The 25,119-nt window shown below is 48.8% G+C and overlaps 1 protein-coding gene and 1 long non-coding RNA gene across 6 annotated transcripts in view; one reads left to right on the top strand and one right to left on the bottom strand.

Annotated features, from left to right (window-relative positions):
- The window catches only part of MYH10 (myosin heavy chain 10), a 119,871-nt gene that overhangs the window by 6,875 nt on the left and 87,877 nt on the right, over positions 1-25,119 (top strand). For 4 of the 5 annotated variants that reach the window (XM_032320748.1, XM_032320749.1, XM_032320751.1 and 1 more), the window contains exons 2-4: positions 188-563; positions 14,212-14,368; positions 21,193-21,220. In XM_032320748.1, the coding sequence (XP_032176639.1) occupies positions 219-563; positions 14,212-14,368; positions 21,193-21,220 (530 nt within the window). In that variant the 5' untranslated portion in view covers positions 188-218. Of the gene's footprint in view, positions 1-187; positions 564-14,211; positions 14,369-21,192; positions 21,221-25,119 lie in introns of those variants that run through there. The other variant, XM_032320752.1, reaches the window with a different exon arrangement.
- On the bottom strand, positions 14,363-15,967 carry LOC116577490. The gene is made up of 3 exons (XR_004280519.1): positions 15,467-15,967; positions 15,283-15,359; positions 14,363-14,461 (listed from the first exon to the last, which is right to left on the bottom strand). It is a non-coding gene; the product is annotated as an uncharacterized LOC116577490 (long non-coding RNA).

Below are 25,119 nucleotides of genomic sequence, written 5' to 3'. Positions count from 1 at the left end.
GACCACGGGCACGATTTGTGGTCAGCCCTGAAATGCCCCTGGGACACTCGGTTAGCGGTGGTGGAGCCCATCACCCCTGCTCCTCGACGGAAAGGTTCTCTCTTAAAACCCCGCCAAGAGTGAAAATCTGCGCATCACGGTATGTTTTTGAACCTCTAACCTTGTCCTCCTCCTCCTCTTCTCCTAGAGACAATTGTAGTTGACTCCTCCTGTTTACAATGGCCCAGAGAGCTGGACTCGAAGACCCAGAGAGGTACCTCTTTGTGGACAGGGCGGTCATCTACAACCCTGCCACCCAGGCCGACTGGACGGCTAAAAAGCTCGTGTGGATTCCGTCCGAGCGCCATGGTTTTGAGGCAGCGAGTATCAAGGAAGAGCGGGGAGATGAGGTTATGGTGGAACTGGCCGAGAACGGGAAGAAGGCGATGGTCAACAAAGACGATATTCAGAAGATGAACCCGCCCAAGTTTTCCAAGGTGGAGGACATGGCAGAGTTGACGTGCTTGAACGAGGCTTCTGTCTTACACAACCTGAAGGACCGCTACTACTCGGGACTGATCTATGTGAGTACGCCCCTCTGGTTGCGCTTGGGAATTCGTGTAACTGACACGGAATTCGTGTAACTGACACAGACGGGCCGAGTCAACGAAAGCGGGGAGCACCCACCCCATTGGGTGCTCTGCCCCGTGTTGCCGTGTGCGTTAGAGACCGATTGTCCCGTGCTTATCTGAGTCTTGCCCTGCCTTACATTGTCACACGTAACTGTGCATGATCTGATCTTCAGTTGAGTGTATGAATGTGGTAGTTGGAGACTTCTGTTGGAGGGGTTCGCAGGGACGTGATAGGACCGGGACGGCGTGTGGTGGAAAGATCGGGGGCTGGGGTGAGAGTTGCACAAACAGGATGCAGGTGGCATGCGTGTGTCCAGGAGTGTGGCGTGAAGCCAGCACCGGGGGTTCATCCAGGAGCGTGAGTATGGGGTTCCCCGGCGTGGGGAAGTGGGAAACAGGGATGCTGAGGTTTTTCAGAGGAAACCGTTCGGAGCGGGATTGAGACTGGGTTGTCCTGTGGTTAGTGGTTGACACGCGCGTTGTTGTCACGGACAGTGCCGCTGACCGTGTGGAAGAAATTATCGAACTTACTGGGGTTGGGGGGTGGGGTGGACGAGGGAGAGCGGAAAGACGCCAGCCAGATGCGGGAAGCTGTAGAACAACAAAATGGGTTTGAGGGGCTCTTAAACGCAGGTTCAGCAATTTAAAGGAGGCGATCAAGAACTTAGACGCAGAATGAAAAGAAGCCGAGAGAAGAGGTGGCTTTGTACTGGTCCGCATTTGGAGAAGAGTGGTTGGGTTTTTATGAAGGGTGTGCAGCTGGGGCTTGAGGCCCTTCAGAACTTCTGCAAATTGGGCCAGTTTTCCCGTGGAAATTAGCATCGTTAGAGACTCTTCCTGAGCACCTGTGTTCTAGGTGCTGGGGAGGGTGTGGAAAATAGGACAGGCCAGGTCCCTGCTTCCGGATACACCCTATAAGGAAGGGAAGCCGGGCTGTGGGATAGAGTAAGTAGGGAAATGACCCATGAATGGGCCCACGAAGGGCTCTTCAAGAATCATGTTAGGGCCCGGAATCTTTCTGCTAGGAGGCAGCTAGCCAGGGGAAGCTCTGAGAACTGAGTAGTTCTTCCGTAACCTTTGCCAAAGTAGGCACGGTCAAGCCTCATGGCCTCTCGTTTTTGTTTTTCCTCCGTGAGGTCAGGCACAGCGGAGTAAGGCAGCAGGGTTGGGAAGACAGCTTGAGAACGGAAGAGGTCTGGGGAGGAGAAGCTGCTGGTAAGGACAGCACAGGGAAGCAGCTTTGGGACCGGCCGAGACCACGCCCCAAGGTGTGTGCGGCACTGCTCCCAGCCCCGCCTGTGGAGTGAGGGAGTGCGATGCGTCTGATCAGGAGTTCATGGCTCAGATTTGGTGGGGGGATGAGTTTTGGGTGCTGCCTGGGGCTGGAAATGAGACTGCACCGGGGTTGGGGGGATCTGCAGTGTGGAAGGGAGCCAGGGCTCTTTCTGGCTCCTTCCCCGTTGACTCCCCACTTTGGACCTTGTGGCTTCCTGCAAGGCGGAGAGAGAAGGGAAATACAAAAGGGAAGGCGGCTGTGGGCCAAAGAGAAGGAATCGACGAAAAGACACTTCCGTTCACTGTGGCCATTCCTCCAGATGATTCGAAGACTTTGCAGATGTCTTTTATTGAGTTTGATTTTTTTTTCCAGCTGAAGTCAGGAACCCCAAATGATGTCTGAGTTTCTTTTCAAAAAATGCCCCCCCTTTACTCTTTACAGAAGGACGACCCAAGTTCTTCTGGAAGCATTAAGGTCCCAGCAGAGCCGGGGGTTTGGAGCAGTGGTGTGTGCAGTTAGTGGGGGTGGGAGAAGGGGTTCCCCCCCGAGACTGGCGTTCAAGCACTTGACTTTAAAGAATCCTGGTAAGAAAGTGGGGCTGCAGGAAACCACAATTGCGAGGGATGTGACCTGGGCGTTGGGACTCCCCAGTCAGGTCAAGTGGAACAGCAGAGGTGCGGTGATATAGAGCGTGTAGTAACTTGGGGGGGCCTTTTGGACCCCTTTCTAGAGATGAGCTCTAACATGCGTTCAGTTACGTAGCTTACTTTGCTAACAGGTGTACTTTCGTTAAATCCTTGTATTTTCTTTGGATGGATTCTCGCTGGCCTCCCAACTTCTCAGGTCATGAATTTTCATCTTCTTTCCTAATGAAAAGCGTAAATGTCTCCTCTAATAACGATTTTAGCTCACATCACACATTTGGATGCGTGACATTTTTATTACTTGGTCCTAAATATTTTCTGTTTTCTGTTAGGATTTCTTCTTTAACCTATGAGCCCTTCAGAAGGATAGTGTAAAAATTTCTGAATGTGGGTTTTTTAAGTTATCTTATTACTGATTTTTATTTTACTATTATTTATTTATAAATAACAATTTATTATTTATTTTTTTTATTTTTTATTTTTTAAAGATTTTATTTTATTTATTCATTTTTATTTATTATTTATTTATTTTTAAAGATTTTATTTATTTATTTCTGAGAGAGAGCAGAGGGAGAGACAGAAGGACAAGCAGACTCCCCACTGAGTGTGGAGCCTCACATGGGACTCGATCCCAGGATCCCGAGATCATGACCTGAGCCAAAACCAAGAATCAGGCACTCAGCCAACTGAGCCACCTGGGCGCCCCTTGCTCCTGATTTTTTTTTTTTTTTAAAGATTTTTTCTTTATTTATCCGACAGAGATCACAAGTAGGCAGAGAGGCAGGCAGAGAGAGAGGAGGAAGCAGGCTCCCTGCAGAGCAAAAAGCCCGATGAGGGGCTCGATCCCAGGACCCTGGGATCATGACCTGAGCCGAAGGCAGAGGCTCAACCCACTGAGCCACCCAGGTGCCCCCCCTTGCTCCTGATTTTTAAAGCGCCCCTTGCTCCTGATTTTTTAATGAATTGCATCGCAGTCAAAGAATGTAGTTCACATAATAGCATTCCTTGTTTTTGTTGAGGCTTTAATGCAGTGTGTCTCTCATTTGATGAGCGTTCACTGTGTCTGCAAAGAGCATTAATTCTGTTATTGTTGGTTATGGGATTCCGTCTGTGGCCATCAGGGTAAGCTCTTAAATTCTGTTTAGATCTTCCTTGCTAATTTTTCTCTGCTTGGTCTCTTAATTACTGAGAAGTGTCTTCAAATCCCCTGGTGTGTTTTCTCAACTAAGTATGCCTCCCCTAACCAATATAGTTTAGTTTTTCCTGTTTATGAACTTTTACAGGAATGAGTCTCATGGTGTATGGCTTTCGTGTCTTCCTTTTCACTCAGTATTAAATTTTTAAGTTTCATGTCTATTGCTTTTCTTTGGTATAATTCAGAAGTTCTCCTGGTGTGGCCTGTGGACCCTCAAGGTTTCCCTAAGACTCTTCCAGGGGGCCCGTGAGGGCACAACTGTTCTCATGATAATTTGAAGACATGATTTGCTCTTTCCACTGTTGGTGATGCAACTGATGGTAGAAGAGTAATGATGGGGAAACCGCATGTATCTTACCACAAAAAGAGGCAGGGACCCTGGACTATACTAATGGTCATTTTAATCATTGCACATGAGAACGACCTTGAGAAAGCAGGAGAGATGATCAATTTTATTAAATGTCAATCCTGGAGTACACGTTTTTTTAATACACTGTGTGAGGGGCGCCTGGGTGGCTCAGTCGGTTAAGTATCTGCCTTCCCCTCAGATCATGATTCCAGGGTCCTAGGATGGAGTCCTGCGTTGGGCTCCCTGCTTGGCAAGGAGTCTGCTTGTCCCTCCCTCCCTGCCATGCACTCTCTCTCTCTCTCTCTAATAAAAAATTTTTTAAAAAAAAGGAAAATCTTAAAAAAAATTAGGATTTAGAGAAATTGTTTTATCACTGAATGTGACAGCTTGTCATCACTTGAAACCCTTGCTGATGAGATAGATGGTGATATTAATGACTGATTTTTTTTTTTAATGTCAAATAGTAAAATGTCATCATTTGGAAGACTTGCCTAGGAATCCCTGGGTGGCTCAGTTGGTTTAGCATCTATCTTTGGCCTGAGTCATGATCCCAGTATCCTGGGGTCAAGCCCCACATCGGGTGTCTTGCTCAGCAGAAAGCCTGGTTCTCCCTCTCCCACTCCTTCTGCTTGTGTTCCCTCTCTCCCTGTGTCTCTCTCTGTCAAATAAATAAATGAAATCTCAAAAAAAAAGAAAAAGGAAGACTTGTATAAGTCATTGAGACAATGGTTTTGTTTTTTAGATCTTTTTAAAAAATTTATTGACTTGACAGAGAGAGACACAGCGAGAGAGGGAACGAACACAAGCAGGGGGAGTGGGAGAAGCAGGCTTCCCACCGAGCAGGGAGCCCTACATGGGGACTCGATCCCAGGACCCTGGAATCATGACCTGAGGCAAAGATGCTTAGGAACTGAGCCACCCAGGCGCCCCTGAGCCACTGTTTTACAAATGATGTGTACATTGTTACAAAGTCATGCAGGGGTAAAAGAGTCTTTCCACAGGCAGGGTAAGCCACTGGATTTTGATGTAGGTCAACAGCATGCAAGTTCATGGTTAGGATTTCAGATGCCACCTTGCCTCAGATCTTGAACCGATTCTCACTTCTGGGGTTTTGATGCAGCATCGAGGACGTAGCTCCACAGTCATGTGAAAAGGCAGTTAAACTGCACCTTCCTTTTCCAACTAAGTATCTTTGTAAGGCTAATTTTCTTCAGACGCTTCCACCAAGACAACATAGCACAACAGATTGAATGTGAAGACATATGAAAATGGAGCTATTTTTGTGAAGCCCCATAATAAAAAAAGACCAGCAAAAACATGAAACACCACCACTCTTCTCGCTCTGATTTCAGAAAACGTTATTTTTCATGAGAAATGTTATTTATGTTAACATGTATTGTTATTCTAAAATTAATAGATACACAATTGCAAAAGCTTGGCAACATATATAGTTATATAAAGCAAAAAGTTTTCCAAGTCTTTGATTTCTAAGAGGGTCCCAGGGCCCTGAAATTAAAAAGGTTGAGTTATTTCATTCCCCTTGTTAGAGCGTACGGTACCAAGCTTCTTGACCCGCTTTGTGCGTTCAGCACATTTTGGGCATCTGTGTTTCCCAGTCCGGGGCTCGTCCCTGGGGCACACAGGCACACCTTTCTGTCTGTAGATAAGGAAGGGAAATCCTGCGTGCTGGGGTACACGTCTGTCTAACCCATGCATTCAGCTTTTCTGGGTAAAGCCTGATGTAGTCAAATTCCAGCGGGAGACAGAAGGTCCTCGAACCGGGTGTTGTGAGAGCTCAACCAGGGGACAGTTTACCCACACGTGGACAGAGTTCAGCAGACCGGTGCGGGCCAGGCCTGGCGGGGTCCTTGCCTGGTGGTGGCGGGCCCATGCTACAACCTCCATCTTCAGGGACAAGATGGGCCCGAGCTGCTGCCTTGGCTGGGGGAGGGGGGCTGTAGTGGGGAGGCCTTCCGCCTAAGAGCTGGGACCTCCTGACCGCCCAGATGGAGGGGCCTGGCCAGGCTGGAGGCAAAGGTCCTGACTTCACTCTCCTCCCGCCCTTGGTCTGAGAGAGGAAAGTGATGCTGCCTTTCTTGGGGTTAGCCCCGGTTCCACTTGGAGTTGGACTTGGAGTCTCTGCAGCGGGAGAGATGGGGACAGGATTCATCTTTCTCCCAGATGGCTGTCCAGGTGACCCAGTGCCATTTCCTGGTAGAGCCCTTTTCTCCACGGCATGTGTCGTGTGCTCCTAAGTTCATGCTCAGCCCACAGTTCTGTATGTGGTCCATGCGTCCGTCTTCTGGCTGAGATCCCGCTGTCTCGGTCATGCCAGCTTTCTGGTAAGTCCTGCTGTCCAGCGTGGCCTGCGCTCGTTTTTGTCATTCTTTAGGGTCTCGCTGTAGTTGTCAAAACCTTTGCGTTTGGATATTAATCTTAGAACCCGCTTGTCAGTTTCTTGCCCACTCCCACCCTTTCTGGGATTCTGTTTGGGATTTTGTTGATTCTGCAGATCATTTTGGGAGAGAACTGAGATATTTGACATTCTGGTTCACGTATACCCACTGACTTCATTCTTAATTTTTCACAATGTGTTTGATTGGTTTTCTCTGTAGAGGCCAGTACATCTTTTGTTAGATTTCTTTTGGGGTATTTGGTTTTTTGGATGCTATTAAATGGTGATTTCAGCATTGTTTTCTTTTTCTTCTTTCTCATTTTTTAAGATTTTATTTATTTGAGAGAGAGCGCACACGTGCGCGGGGGAGGGGCAGTGGGAGAAGCAGACTCCTCACTGAGCAGGGATCCCGATGTGGGGCTCCATCCCAGGACCCTGAGATCATGATCTGAGCCGGAGGCAGAGGCTTCACCAGCTGAGCCGCCCAGGCGACCAGCATTGTCTCGTGATTGGTGCCATTATGTAGAAATACTGTTGTCATGTTTTGTTTTTTAAAGATGTTATTTTTAAGTAATCTGTCTGCCCGACACAGGGCTCAGACTCAACCCCGAGATCAGGAGTCACTCGGTCCTCCGACTGAGCCAACCGGGCGTACCCCGTTGTCATGTTTTTTACAAACAAAATCCTACCAAGACCTCTTAATCGGTTGTAACAGTTTAACTGAAGATTCTTTTGGATTATCTGAGAACACACTTACGTTGTCTGCAGATAATGACAGTTTTCTGTTTCCCTTTCCAGTTCTGGCACATTTTTTCCCTTGCTTTATTGTGCTGTGTAGGACCCTCGGAGAAGTGGTGATCACGGACGGGCATCTTTTTTGTCTTTCCAGATCCCAGAGAGAAAGCTTCAGCATTTCCCCATTAAGAATGATGGTTGTTTCCATTTTGTTTTGTTTTTAGTCTTGATCAGATTAAGGGAAGTTTCCTTCTGTTCCTAGTTTTTATCCTGAATGGGTGAACTTTTTAAAAATCCTGATTGATGTTAATTTATCAAATGTTTTTCCAGCACGCAGTGAGATGATAGTGTGATTTTCTTGTTTTGTATGACTATTTTGTTATCATGGTGAATTATATATGTTTTTGAGTATTTAAATGACCTGAGAAGGAACAGATAGTCTCTTTATATACTACTAGATTCCTTCTGCTTGCTAATATTTTGTTGAGGATTTTTTTAATAATTTTTTTTGTGAAGATTTTTATTTATTTATTTGACAGACAGAGATCACAAGTAGGCAGAGAGGCAGGCAGAGAGAGAGAGGGGGAAGCAGGCTCCCCGCCGAGCAGAGAGCCCGATGCGGGGCTCAATCCCAGGACCCTGAGATCATGATCTGAGCTGAAGGCAGAGGCTTTAACCCACTGAGCCACCCAGGGGCCCCCAATATCAGCATTTTAATCAGAATATCCAGCTTATGTACATGTAGAGTTTGACTGAGATGGACCGTCTGATTCCTGGCTTCCTCCTGGTCCGGCCAGTTCTGTGCCCTGCCCCCCATCCTGATGAAGCCACCTTTCTTGTTACTGTTGGAGCTTCTTTCCTCTACCCCCAGGATGTGTTGTGATCCTTCTCTTCGTTGTTCCCTCGACGCTGCCCAGACATATCGTAGCCCCCTGTCGAGGCTGAGGGTTGGCTCTGAGCCCCTGGCCTGTGTGCTGCGGCCGCTCTCTGTGTCTTCACATACATTTCCGTCTCTCTCATTTTTGGAGAGAAGGGAGGGAGGAGCAGTGTTGGGGGGAGAGAATCATCAGCAGACTCCCTGCTGAGCGCGGAGCCCGACGGGGGCTCAACCCCACAACCCTGAGACCACGAGTTGCGCGCCCTGCCACGGGGCCAGCAGGTTCAGCTCGGATGTGCTAGGACCGAGTTTTCTTCTCTAGATGCGGCTTGGAGCTTGGTTGGGCTTGTTGCCTGTGGCTCGATGCCTTTGGTCAGGTTTGGAACATCCAGAGCCACTGTGTCTTCGGAGATGGCTTCTGCCACCTGCCTCTGAACTCCTCCGCGGACAAAGATGCCCTCGGGTCACCTTTTCATCGTGCCCCATGGAGTCTCCGGTATTTTTTTTTTTTTTTTTTAAAGATTTTATTTATTTATTTGACAGAGAGAAATCACAAGTAGATGGAGAGGCAGGCAGAGAGAGAGAGAGGGAAGCAGGCTCTCTGCTGAGCAGAGAACCCGATGCGGGACTCGATCCCAGGACTCTGAGATCATGACCTGAGCCGAAGGCAGCGGCTTAACCCACTGAGCCACCCAGGCGCCCCTCCGGTATTTTTTTTTTTTTAAGATTTTTATTTATTTATTTGAGAGACAGAGAGCACAAGTAGGCAGAGAGGCAGGCAGAGAGAGGAAGGGAAGCAGGCTCTCTGCTGAGCAGAGAGCCCGATGCGGGACTCGATCCCAGGACCCCTGGGATCCTGACCTGAGCTGAAGGCAGAGGCTTTAACCCAGTGAGCCACCCAGGCGCCCCTGTGTTGCAGTTTTCATCTGGTGTTTTCTTTTTATGGTTTTTTTTAAGGCTTTTTATTTATTTATTTACTTACTTACTTACTCATTTTTACAGCTCCTCCTTTATGGTTTTTCTTTTAGTGGTTCCCAGTTCTCCAGCAGAATTCTCGATTCATTTTTCACTCACCTGAACACATCCGAGATGATAACACAGGGCGGCACAGATGGACTCACAGGGCACAAGGGGGTAGCCTGCGGGCATAGTCATCAGTGTCGCGTCCTCCGTCAGTTGCCAACCGGGACCGTGATTTTGCCGCTCTTGGTGACCCAAAGCCCATTCTAGAGGTCCGCTCTGGGCAGGCAGTCAGGCAAAGGGGACGGGCACGGGGAGCCCGCCAGGGGTTGGCATCCCCCCCCGCTGGGCTTTGTGCTGTGCGAGGCCCTGTGTTCCTGGGACACCTGTGACTCTCGGGGTGTAGCCATGAGCAGCCCGGGGGGGCTGGGGGGGAAAGCTGGGGGTGTCCACCCTCCTCCTGGCCCTTGTGCTGCTAATCACTCTGCCCGGCCTCTTGCTTCCCTGCCACAGCATTGGGGTTTGTAACTACCGTCTGCGGAAGACGGGAAGAATGATGCTGGATCGTCAAACACTCGGTCGCTGTCACATGGTCCATCCTTCTCGTAAACGTGGAGCGTGGTTGGTTTGGTCTGTTTGCATCCAGTTCCGGGCGTGCTCACCTTATGCAATTAGGCGTTGTGTCTCCTGTAATCCAAACGTTGTTCCTGTCCTGGCGGTAGCCGTGTCCTTGCGTGCCGCTCCTCCGGGGGTCAGGCCACCAGTGGGGAGCACTGTCCACATGCGTCATCTCATCAGAGCCCACACCCCCATGTTGGACGGCTCCGTGGCTTCTGTTGGGGTGTGCGTCCACACCACCCTGCACACTTACAGGCGCACGCACACATGCACGGGGCAGTTTCACATGTGCTTGGGACGATCGCTCTTTTTATAGAATTTTGGCCTTTCTTACCCCAAGGAAGCCACAGTGGTTCCTGTTTTGGTGACCTCTGCTTTGTTTTCTGTCTTCATCTGTCCTTGAAGTATTTTTGTCGTTTTACCCTCGTGCCTCCTTTCTCTGTATTATGCACCTTTGTCCTACTTCTTATTGCGAAGGGAGCTCCCGGGATAAACGTGCCGGGTCTGTCGCTGCATTTCCAGATGCTGTTCTACTCCTTACTTTCCCTGCTGTGGAAGTTTGGTTTTTTATCTCGGATCACTCCCCACAGCTTTTCCCGCATGTGCTTCTGTTCCGGTACATGGAGTCCCTGCTCTAACTCTGTTTCTTATCTTCTTGGTGATTTCCGTAGGTAAATGCTTTCTCTGAAGCCTCTGGTTGATGATGTTTTCCTTCTTCTATCAGGTTTTGGTTCGTTTTTTTCCTTTAAACACACATGTGAATTTATGTGGGTGCAGTGTTTGCAAACGGTGTGGATGATCTCTCTCCTTCTGGGTGGTAGACTGATGTCCCCCCGAGAGCTCTGGGTGGGGAGTGGCGTGTGTGAGACCCCCAGTTCCGTCCCATGTTCGCTCTATGCCCCGGCCTTGACCTCCACGGTCACTTGTTTCCTGGTTCCGCATCCTTCAAACCTTGAAATAATATGTATGTACATTCCTGTCTTAAACAGAGGCCTGGCAATCATAGGGTGGGGAGAACCTCCTGATACTGGACGGGAGACGGGCATTCCAGGCAGAGTGATCTGCGTACATACAAGCCTAGAGGGGTAAAGCAGCATAGTGTGTTTGAAAAATGGCAGGCTTTTTGTGCAGATGTGTTACTCTGTCTCCCTTAGGTCAGCTCAGCAGCAACAGGAGCTGGGATCTTAAAGGCTGTGCAGACATCCCTCAGGCTTTTGTGGTTCTTCAGAATGTTCTCATGGCTTCGGCAGTCAGTGTGTCCGGCTCTCACTGGGTGTTCTCCTGCACTTGCCTGCTGTAGTGAATCCCCTTTTCAGCATCCCACCATCTCAGTATGCTCCAAGGGGGTTCGCTATCTTACCCACACATCAAATCATTCTTCCCATCCATCAGTAACATTTCCAGCCTCTCAAGCTTGAAAACGTGGAGCTGTCGTTAGCTTGTGTCTTCCGTGGCTTTTATACTCAGAGCTTCTGAGTGCCTTTGAGTCTCCCTCCCTCAGTGTTCTCAGGACTCCCCGCTTCCCTCTCACTGGGGCCCAGTCACTGTGCTGGGACTGGTGCAGTAGTCTCCACTCCCCACTCCTCATCTCTTGCCCTTTGGTATCTTTTCCATGGAGTTGCCCGATCTACACTTTACAAACATGCTTCTTCCCTGCATCTCCCCTGAAACTCTGCTAGCGGATCCCCTATGCAGGACACACTCTAGGTTGTTGAGTCACCCTTTCTAAGCTCCTGCCGCCAAACACATTCCATGACACAAACTACTTTCAGCGATGCTGAGCTTCTCGCTCTGCCTTGGCTGTCTCCTGCCACCCAATTTTATGTTTTAATACGATTTTTTTAATCCCTTCTTTTAACTTTTAAATAGCCTTTGAAAGAACCTCAGAGACCATCGATGCCTGAATTTCATACCTCGTTTTACAGTTTCTGACGAGATGGCCCTGACTTTCAGGGTCTGGGGTTGGTTGTGTATTCTGTTCCAGAGTTTCTGTCCTATTTATAATCCTGTTCACCTTTCTCCTTTTCTTTTCGTACCACTTTCTTTTTTGTGCCTTATTTTCTGTGTTTGTTGAGTGCACATTTACTGTCTTTGTACCTAGAGTGTGTATTTCTTGAAGGTATGTAATGTCTCATGTATGTGTTCAGGCACTGAATGAGGTCTGATTGGAACGTCAGGGTCTCAGAAACATATTTTAACAACATATCCCCCTTCTGCCATGTGCCTTGGGGAAGATAGGGGGACACAGTATCGATCCCATTATCTATCAGTTCTACAGGAACCCGGTACTGGAGCCAATTTCCAGATAGTTCAAAGGCAGCTCTTGAAGCCGTAAGGTTGAATATTGTATTGCCTGGGAACATTTTTTACTCTCCCTGCTTGGCAGGCACAGGATACCGATGGTGATTTAACCTTGTTTTTAGATGACGGACTCATATTTGTGAGACTGAGTCATCTTTGTAATCCTAGACCTCAGAAGAGCGCCCCCAACGTGGGAGACACATATGTTGGAATGATTTCTGATTTAAGTGTCATTAAGACCTGCTACCGCACCACCCATGCTGTGAGATGTTAGACCAAACTTACACATTTTTACTTTCTTGGGGGTTTACTGTTTGTGTGTTTGTTTGGTTTGTGGCTTTTTCTTTTTGGCCAGTCTGTAATTTACCTCTTCTTTTTTTTTTCCTTAAGATTGATTTATTTGACAGAGAGAGAGCGAGAGAGAGAGAGAGCACGCGCGCACAAGCAGGGGGAGAGGCACAGGGAGAAGGAGAAGCAGGGAGCCTGATGTGGGACTCAGTCCTGGGACCCTGGGATCCTGACCTGAGCCAAAGGCAGACGCTTAACTGACCAAGCCACCCAGGCGTCCCTGTAATTTACCTCTTATAAAAGTGAAATGTAGGGCGCCTGGGTGGCTCAGTGGTTAAGCCTCTGCCTTTGGCTCAGGTCATGATCTCAGGGTCCTGGGATCAAGCCCCACATCGGGCTCTCTGCTCAGCAGGGAGCCTGCTTCCCCACCCCCTTCTCTGCCTGCCTCTCCCCGTTGTACTTGTGATCTCTCTCTCTCTCTGTGTCAAGTAAATAAATAAATAAAATCTTAAAAAAGTGAAGTGCAGACTGTGTAGCTTTGTGACAGCCTGTGATCTCATTTCTGAATGGAACAGCGGTGAAGTACATAGAAAAATTCTTTGAGGTAGATCGTTGTGGCTTGTCTACTTGTCTGCATACAAGTTAAACTCGGTAAAATATGAAATCAAGATTGCCTGGCCTTAGTTTCCTCACCCTTACGGAGACCCCTGTGTTTCTTGCCTCCCATTGCCTTTCTGCAGCAGCACAGGGAGGCTGGCCGGGGGCATGTGCCATGGTGGGGAAGCCCGGAGCTGGCCAGGGTTCTCGGGGGACCTGAGCTGCCTGAACGAGACAGAGCCGGGGTCTGAAGCCCCGATGGTCAGCGAGGGCTGAGGTCTCAGGCTCAGCGTCAGCTCAGAAGTAAAGCAGGTGCCCCGCTTCCGGTGAATGGGGGCCAGAGCCTTTCGCCTTTTGTCCCTCTCCCTGCCCCTCCCGCCTAGTGACCATGACTCTAGGGAGGCTGCGGGGGAGCAGCTCGGACGTGGTTCTGACCACTTACCTTCTTCGGGCCGGCCTGCATTCCCCTGTTCGAGTGTTCAGAGTCCGGTGGTCTCTTGAGAGCCTTCTGGTGGCAGCTGCCCAGGGTTCCCGCCTGTGTGAACACAGCTGTTGTCCTTGTGGAAGCGGGCCCTGGCGCTGGACACCATCAGTCCCCAGTTTCTGGAGATGTGGTCCCCCAGCTCCCCTTGAATAGAAGGCCTTCATCACGGGGCCACGGGCTGCCCTTTCCCAGATGCCTCAGGCCCTCCTGCCACCACCCCAGTGTGAGGCGGACAGTTTTGTGCACTCTTCTCAGAAGTCATTCTTAAGGAATTTAAACCCCCAAATCAAAAGTGCACTCAGTGTCCATCCTGAAAAGTGGTTATCATGCTGATCAGGAAAGGTTTGTGTGCTCTGGACTAGCGGCTCGGAAAAACTGGGGACCCATGAGTTCCCAGCTGACTCAGTGGTGGAGCACATGACTCTTGATCGCAGGGTTGTGAGTTCAAGCCCCACACTGGCTGTGGGGAGGACTTAAAAGCAAAATCTTAAAAAAAAATAACAATTGAGGCTCTCCCCAAAGAGCGTCCGTGTGGGTTTTGTTCATCGGTACTCAACTGTATTCGAAATGATAGCCAAGTTAAAATGTATTTACAAATTCACTTAAAAATAGTAAACCATTGTTTTCTTTAAATAAATGCATTTCAAACAAACGTATGACAAAGATAACATAAGTAATTTATCTTTCATGAAAAAAAAAACAACTATATTTTCCGAAGCAAAAAATTTAGAGAAGTTTTAACATTTTTGCAAATCTCTCTACTAACCACCTTTTCAGATCATCAGAGGCCCCTGATCCAGGCGCTGTGTGATTTCTGGCCGTCTGATGTGTTCAGGGGCTTTGGGTTTTCATTTTTTAACACTATTTTGTTTTTCTTCCAGACGTACTCTGGACTGTTCTGCGTAGTCATAAATCCTTACAAGAATCTTCCGATCTACTCTGAGAACATTATTGAGATGTACCGAGGAAAGAAACGCCACGAGATGCCGCCGCACATCTATGCAATCTCGGAGTCTGCTTACAGGTGCATGCTGCAGGGTAAGTGGGAGCGTCCGCGGCCCAGATACGGTTTCGAAGGACAGGTCGGTTTTCCGTGTGTGTGTGTCTATCTGTTCTCCAAAGGGCTTTCAGCTTAAAATAAATAAATAAAAGTGTAACAGAAGTTTATTGTAGAATTTTGAATTCTTAAGATTGGAACGGGCAGCGTGGTCATTTTCTGGAGGAAGTTAGGATTGCCATCATAACTACACCATGTTTGTCTTTTCACAAAAAAGCATCTAGTTTTTGTGTATATTTGCTCTCCAACCAGTGCAAACCAGTGTGATTAGAGCTGTCTTGCACTAGGAATTAGAACCCACAGGAAGAGCCACAGGAGGAATAACAGAAAAGGTAGAGGCCGCCTTGGGGAAAGGAAGGTCATAAAGTATTTCTGTCTTAAAACAGGGAACGTTAGAAAGCACAGGGTAAGTCGGTTGTTCTCGACTGTTCCCCTTTGGATTTAGAATAAAATGTACATGGGAAGAGTCATTCATTTGCATCATGCCTTTAGACACGATGTTTACGGGGGGACATTTTCCTGGAAGCCAGAACGTAGCAGTTTCAAACACATTTCATATTATCACTTGAAAAGACAGCATTAAACGTGGGCCTTCCTGGTGTCGTGTGAGTTCTCCTGTAGTAACGCTCCCTCTGCTTTCATCGTTTCAGAAAGAAACTTCATAAAGTGTGATAAGACCTATTGGTTCTTTTTTTTTTTTTTAAAGATTGTTTTATTTATGCTTTTGAGAGAGATTGAGAGAGTGGGGTGAAGGGCACTGGGAGAAGCAGACTCCCCACTGAGCGGGGAGCCCGACGTGGGGCTTGATCCCAGGACCCGGGGATCGTGACCTGAGCCGAAGGCAGACGCTTCACCGACTGACCCACCCAGGCGTCCCAGATCTATCAGTTCTTACAAAATAGTTGGGTCATCTTCGGGAACGGGATATGTTGCTTCCGCATGTCACCGTCTTTGGGGGAGCAGAGGCTGGATCTGAAATTGAAGGGCAGTGTGAGGGCGTTCACCAAGTGCACTGCCCATCTCCCACTGCTCGTTTGTGCATGAGACCAGACCCCTGGCCAACGGGAAGTACTTCAAACCTAGGAGAGCGTCATCGATGGGTGAGGACAGGGGAATATCCAGAATCCGCTCAGGCTGAAAAAAGATGATGTTTAATGCCCTTTCTTAGCTTCAGGGCCAGAGAGTCCTGAGAAAGGCCCACAGCCGTGGGGAATTGCTGATCGTGGAGAGAGAATGGTCAGCTGCTTTGCTCTCGGTTCTCTGTCTGCGTGAAGAAGAAGCCTTATATACGCAGAAAAGCATTTGTAGGAATGAGCAGCCTTGGCCTTACAGGGGAGAAGAAACTGGACAAAGTATATTCCTTCTCTCATTGAGTCCGTATTTCCCATTCAAACGAGTCCATTCTCCCAGTGGGGATGGTTGACCCTCTCTGGTCCCTGAAGTGTTTATCAGGAAGGGGAGTTTCCAGAAGGCGGTGGGGGGCGGGGGAGGTGGTGGTCACGTGACCATTCTAACTTCTCAAAAGGCCAGGAAGTTTCAGGCTATTGAGCTTCACATACTTGCCAGGGAAGGTTCTAGAATCTGTTGCGAACAGCCTAAGAACAATACAGAAATATGCTCCACATTCCTTTAGCTCAGTGGGAAGGGAAAGTACAGGGGACAGTGTTAAGAGAGAATCAGGACGTCCCCATGCCATTCCATGGTCTTTTGTGACATCCTCGTGGCTGTTTTGGAAAGGGTGCCCGGAGGAGCCAGTTGCGGACGGAAGCTGTCTAGTTTGTCAGGGTGTCCGCCGGCGGGATCCCGCTGGGACATTTTTATCCATATACTTGATGCAGGATGCCTGTTGTAAAATGTATAGATAACGTGAAACTTCAGTGTAGTAAATACAGTTGATGAAAAGAAACAGAATTCTTCAAGTGATCTTGACAGGTTGAATGGGAAAATTGAATCTGACCAAATAGTTAAGAGTGATTAAATGTTAACGTCCCACTACTGGGTTGCCCGACCAGCCACATGCCTACGGAGCAAGGAGAGTGTAGCTTACCAGCATATCACATTATCACTGATACCATCATCAATGCCAGAATGAGCATTTACTGAATATTACTGTGTGCCGGGCCCTGGGCTAAACGTTTTATGTGTATGATGTAATCTACAACAGCCATCGTCTGAAGTCAAAAGAATTGGCTGTCCCTATTTTACGGAGGCACAAAGAAGTTAAAAACTTGACCCAAGAAAATGTAGGTAGTAAGAGGTAATGAACTAGGGTTCAAAACCAAGGCATTGGGACATCTTCTTTTCCACCATAATAAAATTCAATATGAAAATTAAAAAGAGACACCTGGGTGGCTCAGTGGGTTAAGTGTCTGCCTTTGGCTCAGGTCATGATCTCAGGGTCCTGGGATCGAGTCCTGCATCAGGCTCCCTGCTCAGCGGGGAGTCTCCTTCTCCCTCTCCCTATGTCCCTCCTCCTGCTTTTGCATGTGCACTGTCTCTCTCAGATAAATAAATAAAATCTTAAAAAAAAAAAAAGAATTAATTGATAGCTTTGATTACATAATAATCAAAAAGTGTGACATGACACAAAATACTAACCAAAAACCCCCTTCTAAACAATTCCATCACGTTCTACTCTGTAGGTCAGGGCTACGGGCCGATGTCCTACATAACACATTGGGTTGGGACACATACTACGTTCATCAAAGTATGGCTCACGGTAGTTACCAAAGCTGCTCACATAGGTTTCCAGTTACCAATGTGAGCAAAGCCGCTAACCAGGGGAGGATTCAGAGCATAGGGTCCCACCATTCAGTTGCTGCTTGAACGCACAAAAACAGATGAGAGCTTACCTTTTTCCCTAAGTTTGGATTCTCGGGGATTCTGTATTAATAAAATGCAGAGTGTGTCTGGCACATAGTAGGTGCTCAAGAAAGTCATTGAATGAATGAATGAAAGTAGAGTTCTCGGACACAAAGTTGATGGCAGAAATCACAAACTCCTTTCTCATTAGATTTATACCTGCATAAAATAATACCTTAATGTAAGTAGGCGTTACATGTTTTTTAGTACTAAGTGGAACTTTAAACTTAAAAATTTCCAGTTGCGCAGTGTCGATACATAGAAATATTTCTAAGTACATGTATTGGCTTTGTATCTTACAACTTGGCAAAACTCACTTATTCTGGAAGGTTTTTTGGGTCGAGTGTTTGGGATTTCCCGTGGAGACCATCGTGTCCTTTGCCAACAGAGACATTCACCATGTCCTTCCCATCTTACACTTTGGATTTTTTTCTGGCCTTGTGCTGTTGAATAGACGGGACAGCAGACATCCTGGGCTCGTTCCTGGTCTCGGGGACGGCATTCCGTTTTCTGCCTTTAAGGCTGCTCATTAACCAAATTCGTGAAAGTCTCCTGTATTCCTGGTTTGCTCAGGCATTTTAAATCTTGAATGGTTGTTGGGCGCCTGGGTGGCTCAGTGGGTTAAGCCGCTGCCTTCGGCTCAGGTCATGATCTCGGGGTCCTGGGATCGAGTCCCGCATCAGGCTCTCTGCTCAGCAGGAGCCTGCTTCCTCCTCTCTCTCTCTGCTTGCCTCTCTGCCTACTCGTGATCTCTCTCTGTCAAATAAATAAATAAAATCTTTTAAAAAAAAAAAAATAAATAAATAAATCTTGAATGGTTGTTGAGTTTTGTCCAATATTTTTCTCCGTCTGTTTGGATGACTAGGTGACGTTCTTTAGCCTGTGGATACAGTGAGTAAAGTGCCTTTGGACACAACTAATGTTGCCTTGCGGGACAAATGTCACCTGTTAGTCCTGTGCTCCCCTCTGTATATTGCTGGAATGGATCTGCTAGCATGTTAAGAATTCTTGTGTCCTTGCCGATGACAGATATTTGCCATTTTTTTGTATTATCATGTTTCTGTAGTCACGGTGTCAGGGTGAGGCTTATCTCTGAGAATGGGTTGGGAGCTCCTCCTTCCTCTTCAGTTTTCTGAAAAGTTTGATAAGATATTTTTCCTTAAATGTTGTGTTGAATTCACCGGTGAAGTATGTTTTCTTTGTGGTAAGGTTTTTAATTACACATCCTGTTGTTTTTTTAACTGAGGTATTGTGGACATTTTATGAGTTCCACAGATTAAAATTCTTTAATAGATTCAGGGCCAATCAAGTTATTTCTTCTGGAATGAGCCTTAGCAGATTTCATCTTTTAAAAAAGTTGTCCCTTTCATCCTGGTGGTCGGGCTGGGATTTGGGGTAGTTATTCTCAGATATTGGTTTTTTGTGGGTTTTTTTTGTTTTTTTTTTAAGATTTTATTTATTTATTTGACAGAGAGAGAACACAAGTAGGCAGAGAGGCAGGCAGAGAGAGAGGAGGAAGCAGGCTCCCTGCTGAGCAGAGAGCTGGATGCGGGACTCGATCCCAGGACCCTGAGATCATGACCTGAGCCGAAGGCAGCGGCTTAACCCACTGAGCCACCCAGGCGCCCTCAGATATTGGTATTTTGTGTCTTTTTCCTGATCAGTTTACCTAGAGGTTTATCAATTGTATGATTTTTCTTTAAGACCCAGAATTTGGTTCCTTTTTTTCTCTTTTTCCTGCTCCCCATTTCTTTGATTTCTTTTTTTTTTTTAAAGATTTTATTTATTTAATTGACAGAGAGAGAACACAAGTAGGCAGAGAGGCAGGCAGAGAGAGGAGAAAGCAGGCTCCCTGCTGAGCAGAGAGCCCGATGTGAGGCTCGATCCCAGGACCCTGGGATCATGACCTGAGCCGAAGGCAGGGGCTTTAACCCACTGAGCCACCCAGGCACCCCTCTTTGATTTCTGTTCTTTCTCATTTCCTGGCTTCTATTTCATTTGAATTCCATTTGCTCTTTTCTGGTTTTTTAAGGTAGGAGCTGAGGTCATTGATTTGAAACTGTTTCCGCTGCTGACATAGGATTTAACTGGGCGTGGGTTTATCAAGGATCCGCGTGTGGGATTCTTGGGGTTGCTTGGGAAAGCACTGAGCTAGGAGAAGAGTCTGTAATCTTCAGCAGGCTAGTTGCATTTTTGAAAGTGAAATTGTTTCCCGTATATACCAGGGGGAGGCTTTGTTTCCATTTACAGGTTTTTAGAGGTCAAGGTCATTGTGCATTATTATAGTGCTTTTGTTGGCCCTTGAAGAATAATGAGGATTCATGATGCGGAAGAGAGGGATGGTGGGATCACAGTTGGAGAGAATCTTGGAGGTGATCAAGCCCATACCCTTACTGCACGGCTAGGGAAACTGAGGCCCGAAGCCATACAAGACCAGACGGACAAACACAGAGGGTCAATATGTGGGGCCAGCACATATTTGTTCTGGTTTTTGTTGGGCCGGGGGTGAGAAGCACGGGGAGTGAAGGATGCTGCAGAATTGAAGGGTGGGCTGTGGTTGTGCAGGTCTCCAGCTGGAAGGAAGAAAGCCATCTGAACTAATTAGGAGGCAACTGAATTTTGGTTAATTTATATGCATTTTGATGTTTGTACTATGAGAACCAGTTTGGAAAAGCCGTAAAAATCATGGCATCATGGAGTTCTATGGAAGTTGCTCAGGCAGACCTGGAGAATATAGGGGGCTCGGGGCTTGCGTTCTAGGGGGCTTGGGGCTCGTGACCCCAAGCAAGCAAGGACCTGATAAAATCCCAGTATCTTAGGTCAAGGCGCTGGCGCCAGCAGGTGTCGATGCCACATTTAGAGATGCAAGGTGAGTTTGCAACAGAGGGGGACCAGCACCCAGGGTTCCAGTGCCCTGCAGTCAGCCACCCTAATCAAGGCTAACTGTCACCGTGGGAATAAGGACAGAAGACAGCCTGACCTTGGGCAGCTCATTCTAGGGGGCAGGCAGCCGGTGGTATCGTCTAACTCCAGAACAGGGTTAAAAGAAGGACGCATTGAGGACCCAGAGGGAGAAGGTCTGGGAAGCTTCCCCAGCGCTCGCCCCTGGCAGCCGCGGGGCGTGGGCGGACTCCCCCACCGGCTCCAGGAACATTTCTCACCTGTTCAGCACACAGGCAGGCTCGGAGGTGATTGGAGGTCCCACGTCCCACACTGCGGCTTCGTCCGTGGGCTGGACGTGGGTTTGAATTTCACCCTTTCCTTTGAAAAACCGAGCTGAAGACTCAAATCACGCCTCACTTTAAAATCACGTTCGCTCCCCCCCGTGGCACGTTCTTTTGTCATTTTGGGGACAAATGCCGCTTGGACTGGAGGCGGCCGTTAGACTCACCAGTGTTTGTCCCCCTTCCACCGTCTCCACTTAGTGTGTGATGATTTTTTTTTTCCCCTCCTTTAAGGTCAAGTTAAATCCAGTTCCTCTCCGGTGGTGGGTGTTCTGGAAGCCGTTTTGAAAGGCATCGGTTTGCAAACCTGACCCTGCTTCAGAATCACCTGGGGTTCCTCTTTATAGAGGGCAAGGGAGGGTCAGCCCCTGCTGGCCTGAAACTGATTCCCTGAGGGAGGGACCTGGGTCGCATGTTTACAGGACTTCTCAGGTGAAACCAGTGACGGAGCTGGGCTTGCGCATCAGGCTTGATGAGGGTATGTAGTCCCTGAAGCTGGGGCCGCTGTTTACCCCCTGAGCACCTGGCATTACCGCGCGCCAAAGAGACTGGCTTCAGGGCTCTGGAAGGGGCGGGGAAGCGTTACGGAAGAGACGCAGAGTCTGCAGACGGAGTCCCCAGCGTGATGTGGGCCACGACTGCAACTTTGTTTTATCAGGTCTTTAAAAAAAACAGGCAAATGGTCACTTTGTTTTTTTGTGTTCTTTTTTGTTTTCTAGATCGTGAAGACCAGTCAATTCTTTGCACGTAAGTAAATATTGAACATTCTGACTTGTTTGTGATTCTGTTGGAAACTAAAGCAATTGTTTCTTGGTTGTTTGCTTTTTTTTAATTTAATTTAATTTTATTTTTTGGTCTGGGAGGGGGAGAGTAGAGCAGTAATTTTAAGAATTGGATGTAAACCTTACAGTGACCATTTTAAGACTGAGATGGTATAGGTTGCTTAAATCCAGGGTCGCTGTTTGGTGGTCACACTGGGCGTCGCCCACATTGTGCAGTGTTTATCTGGGAAACCTTCGTCTCTAGTTTCTGCGTGCACCTGGTGGGCTCCTGGACATGTCGGCAGTGCATCCGCATTACCCATGGTCACGTGCCTCGTGTGCTGGATGCTCGAGCACCGGGAGTGAATGAAGCCATATCCACGGCGGGACGCCATTAGATTGGCTTAGAAAAGGATCGTTAGCTAGAAAGACCAGCCTGGCTTCAGTGTGGGCAGGAAAGGCATCGGAAGAGTGATCGGGAGGCTGTCGGTCGGTGCAGGCAAAAGCTGGAGGTGTGACTGTGCCAAGTGTGCAGGGGAGTCACTGGAGGGCCTGGGGTGTCTGTTTGGCGGCCTGTAGGGGACGTGCAGGCCCTGAGTGGAGGCAGTGGGTGTGGGGGAGGACTTGGCTGCGGTGCGCACTGCCTCTCTCACTACCCGCCTGGATGTGGAGCTCAGGAGAGGGCTGCCCCAGGTGCAGGCCTGTGAGAGGGGCTGCCTCCAGAGGAGGGGAGGGAGAAGGCTGAGTGTGGAACCCCTCGGAAAGGCAGGAGTCAGGCAGAGGTCAGGGAGGCTGAGGAGGCAGGAGGGTGTGTGTCCGTGGCTACGGCCAGCACAGAAGCCTGGAGAACGGGGTGAGCCCCACAGAGACAGGGGCCCTGGGTGTGTCCGTCCAGCACCAGGGGCTGAGATGAAGGCAGAGGCCAGATTACACTCGAGAAAGGATGGGAGAGTGGAAAAGTTAAAATCCCAAACCGCAGGTGTAGGCCTGCTGCTCTCAAACTGTGGGGGAGAGTGAAGGGCAGTTGTTGGAGACTGACCGAATCTTGCTGTCCATGGTCCAGTGTTTACTGTGGGCGAGTTTGAATGAGGGGCTGGAACCTTCTGTCTCTAACTTCTCTTTTCCCTGATGTCGCAGCTCCGGTATCTGATATAAGCCAGGGGAGGAGAGGTGGAGGTAGCAGGCACGGGTCTGCTTGTTGCGTACATTTTCTCCTAGCCTTGTTCAGCCTCTGGGGTTGTGCAGGTGAGCTTTTCCTGAACAGCCAACCAGCCTGGCACATCATGGCTTAAAATCCTCCTCCCGGCAACTGGGTTGTCTCAGCTGGTATTTCCACCACTGGGGCTGCTCCTGTCTCTGCTGCGGGTTCTGGGGGCGGTGCAGACTGCTGGCTGGGGCGGGGGGCAAGGTTCCAGAAGCAGCAAGACAGTGAGCCCCAGTGCATGAGCCTCGTTCAAGTTCCTGCTCCTGTCACCTTTGAGGTCTTCCCAGCCCCAAGCAAGACACAGGGCCAAGGCGGGGGGAGCAGATAGAGTGAGAGTGGAGACGGTTGGGGCCATCGCTGTGGTCCATCCTCCGCGGGAGAGCCGCGGCGTGGAACCAGATCCCGTCCATCAAAAGGTGGAGCCGTTGCAGCAAGTGGGGGACAGCAGAGCAAGGGAACAGAGAACATGAGGTGGAGAAGCTGTCCCATGGGGCACGGGCAGAGGGGAGCGCACTGTTGGGAGGGAGTAGACAGGTCAGGACAGCGTAGGGGTCTCGATGGAGTAGAACCAATGATGCTGGGGATGCTGGAGGCAGAGCAGGAAAAGCAGGCAGTGAGGCCGTGGGCAGAGGGGAGCTCACTGGAATTGAGGGTGCTGAGGGGCGGGGTCTGGGATGTGTCCCTCACCTGCGGAGAGGAGGGGCTCAGCCGCGCATGCGCACATGCACACACAGACACGCGTCATCAGCCCTTCGTAAGGCTAAAGGTTTTCACCTAGTGGAGCGTCCTTTGTTCCAAGATCATATCCTTTCCACTCTTTTGGAATAAAATGTGCTTAATTTTTGGAAACAAGAGGAGAGGTTTTGTTCTTAATGATCTCCGTGGGAGAGAATAATCCAGAAGTCCAGGACCATTGGAGAGGAGGGGTGGGGCGGGCTGGGGGCTCCTTCCAATGCCAGGGTCTGCAGACACCGTAAGGGAGAGCGAGCAGGACGCCAGGCTCAGGTCTGGGGGCACCGCGGAGGGGAGAGAGGGGGTGGTCCTCACCTGGAGGGGGGGTCCGTGGACTGCTCAGTGAAGAGGTGGCAGGTGTGGGGGACTTTGCTCCCTCTGGAAGGGGGGTCCGGGGTGTGCAGAGGAAACGGGATTGTGGTTCTGGATCGGGGGAGAGGACAGCGTGGGAGCAGACTGTGAGAATGACAAGCGACCCGCGGAGACGATGTCTTGGGCACCAAGCGGGGTTGAGCATGGCAGGGTGGTGAGCCCGGAGGATTCCTAGGAGTCCCGGGGTGGGATGGGGGGCTTGGGCCTCTGTGGGCAGTGGCTGTGCCTGGTACTTCCAGATCCCAGTGCTTGCTAGCTCAGGTGGCCAGGCTTGCAGCTGGATGAGTTTCTAGACCTTGATTCTTCTCACGCTCCCTGATGGCTTCCTGAAGAATCGGTGTTCTAGGTGGACAAGGGAGGTGCCCTGAAGCCTGTAGGCACGGAGGACATCAGGAGAGGAGTGGCATCAGGCAGTTTTCAAGGATTTTGGTGCAAGCGCAGCATACGGTGTGAAGTAAGGAACACATGTTAGCTTGAACTCAGCGTGCGGAAAAATTAACCTACATTGCTGCGCATCACCCAGTTTCCTGATTTCTGCCATCCACTCCTGTGTTTCAGGGCTCCAGCCCCAGCATCTCACCGTGTCCTCTGACCCCTCTGTCTGCAGGGCCCCGTTTCTGGCACGCTGTCGGACATTTCTGTCTGGTCCTAGCCGGTCCCATAGCTCTGGTCTGGCCCACTTTATGGATCCCGGCTGGCTTCGTGCCTTTACCCTCATCTTCCCTCCGGGGACCGAAATCTCCTCAAATTGAGTCCTGTCTATATGACAGGTTCCAACGCACACTGATTTTTCTCTCCCCAACCCTCTTTTATATCCATTGCCGCCCTTGGTTCCTTGTTTGGGTGGCCCAGACCATGCTTTACAACTAGGCAGAAGGGTGGGGACTGTGACTTACCTCGACTGGTCTTAATAACCTCGGAGACCCCGGCACCCTGCTCTGAACAGGGAACATATTTCAGAAACAGATAAAAGGGCAAACAAAAGCACGAATCTCAATGAGGTAGGAACCAAGACGACAGGCTGAAGTATGGATTACTGGTGATACTGTATGTTTTCAAGGGAAAACCTTCCTGATACCATTTTTAAAAGGCATTTTGAGTTTGAAACTTAAAAGCTACACAGAAATAGAATGGTACGTGGGCTGTGTATGCCCATCACCCAGCTTCTGTGATTTAAATTTTTTTTTACCACTTTTCTTCATTTTTAGCCTTCTAAAAACTTTTGCTGATGCATTTCCCCACATTTTTATTTTTAAAAAATTCAAACCTACTTTAGGTTGACAGAATGATACTTCAAATGGCTGCATACCCTTTACCTTGTCAGTTTTCTATGTGGAAAAGCTTTTTTTTTTTTTTTAACCATTTGCAACTGGATTGCAGACTTCCTGACACCCTGGGATTCTTCAAGTGATTTCCCAGGACAAGGGTGTCCCCACGTAACTGCGGGCTATCCTCACGCTGAGAAGGTCCACATCAGTTCTATAGTATCTGATGTAGGATCCGATTTCCAGTTTTAAAAAAGATTTTATTTATTTATTTGACAGACAGAGATCACAAGTAGGCAGAGAGGCAGGCAG

Source organism: Mustela erminea, chromosome 18 (assembly GCF_009829155.1).
Source record: "Mustela erminea isolate mMusErm1 chromosome 18, mMusErm1.Pri, whole genome shotgun sequence".
NCBI lineage: Eukaryota > Metazoa > Chordata > Mammalia > Carnivora > Mustelidae > Mustela > Mustela erminea.
Note: the sequence above shows the minus strand (reverse complement) of the source record. Positions and strands in the feature narration are given on the sequence as shown.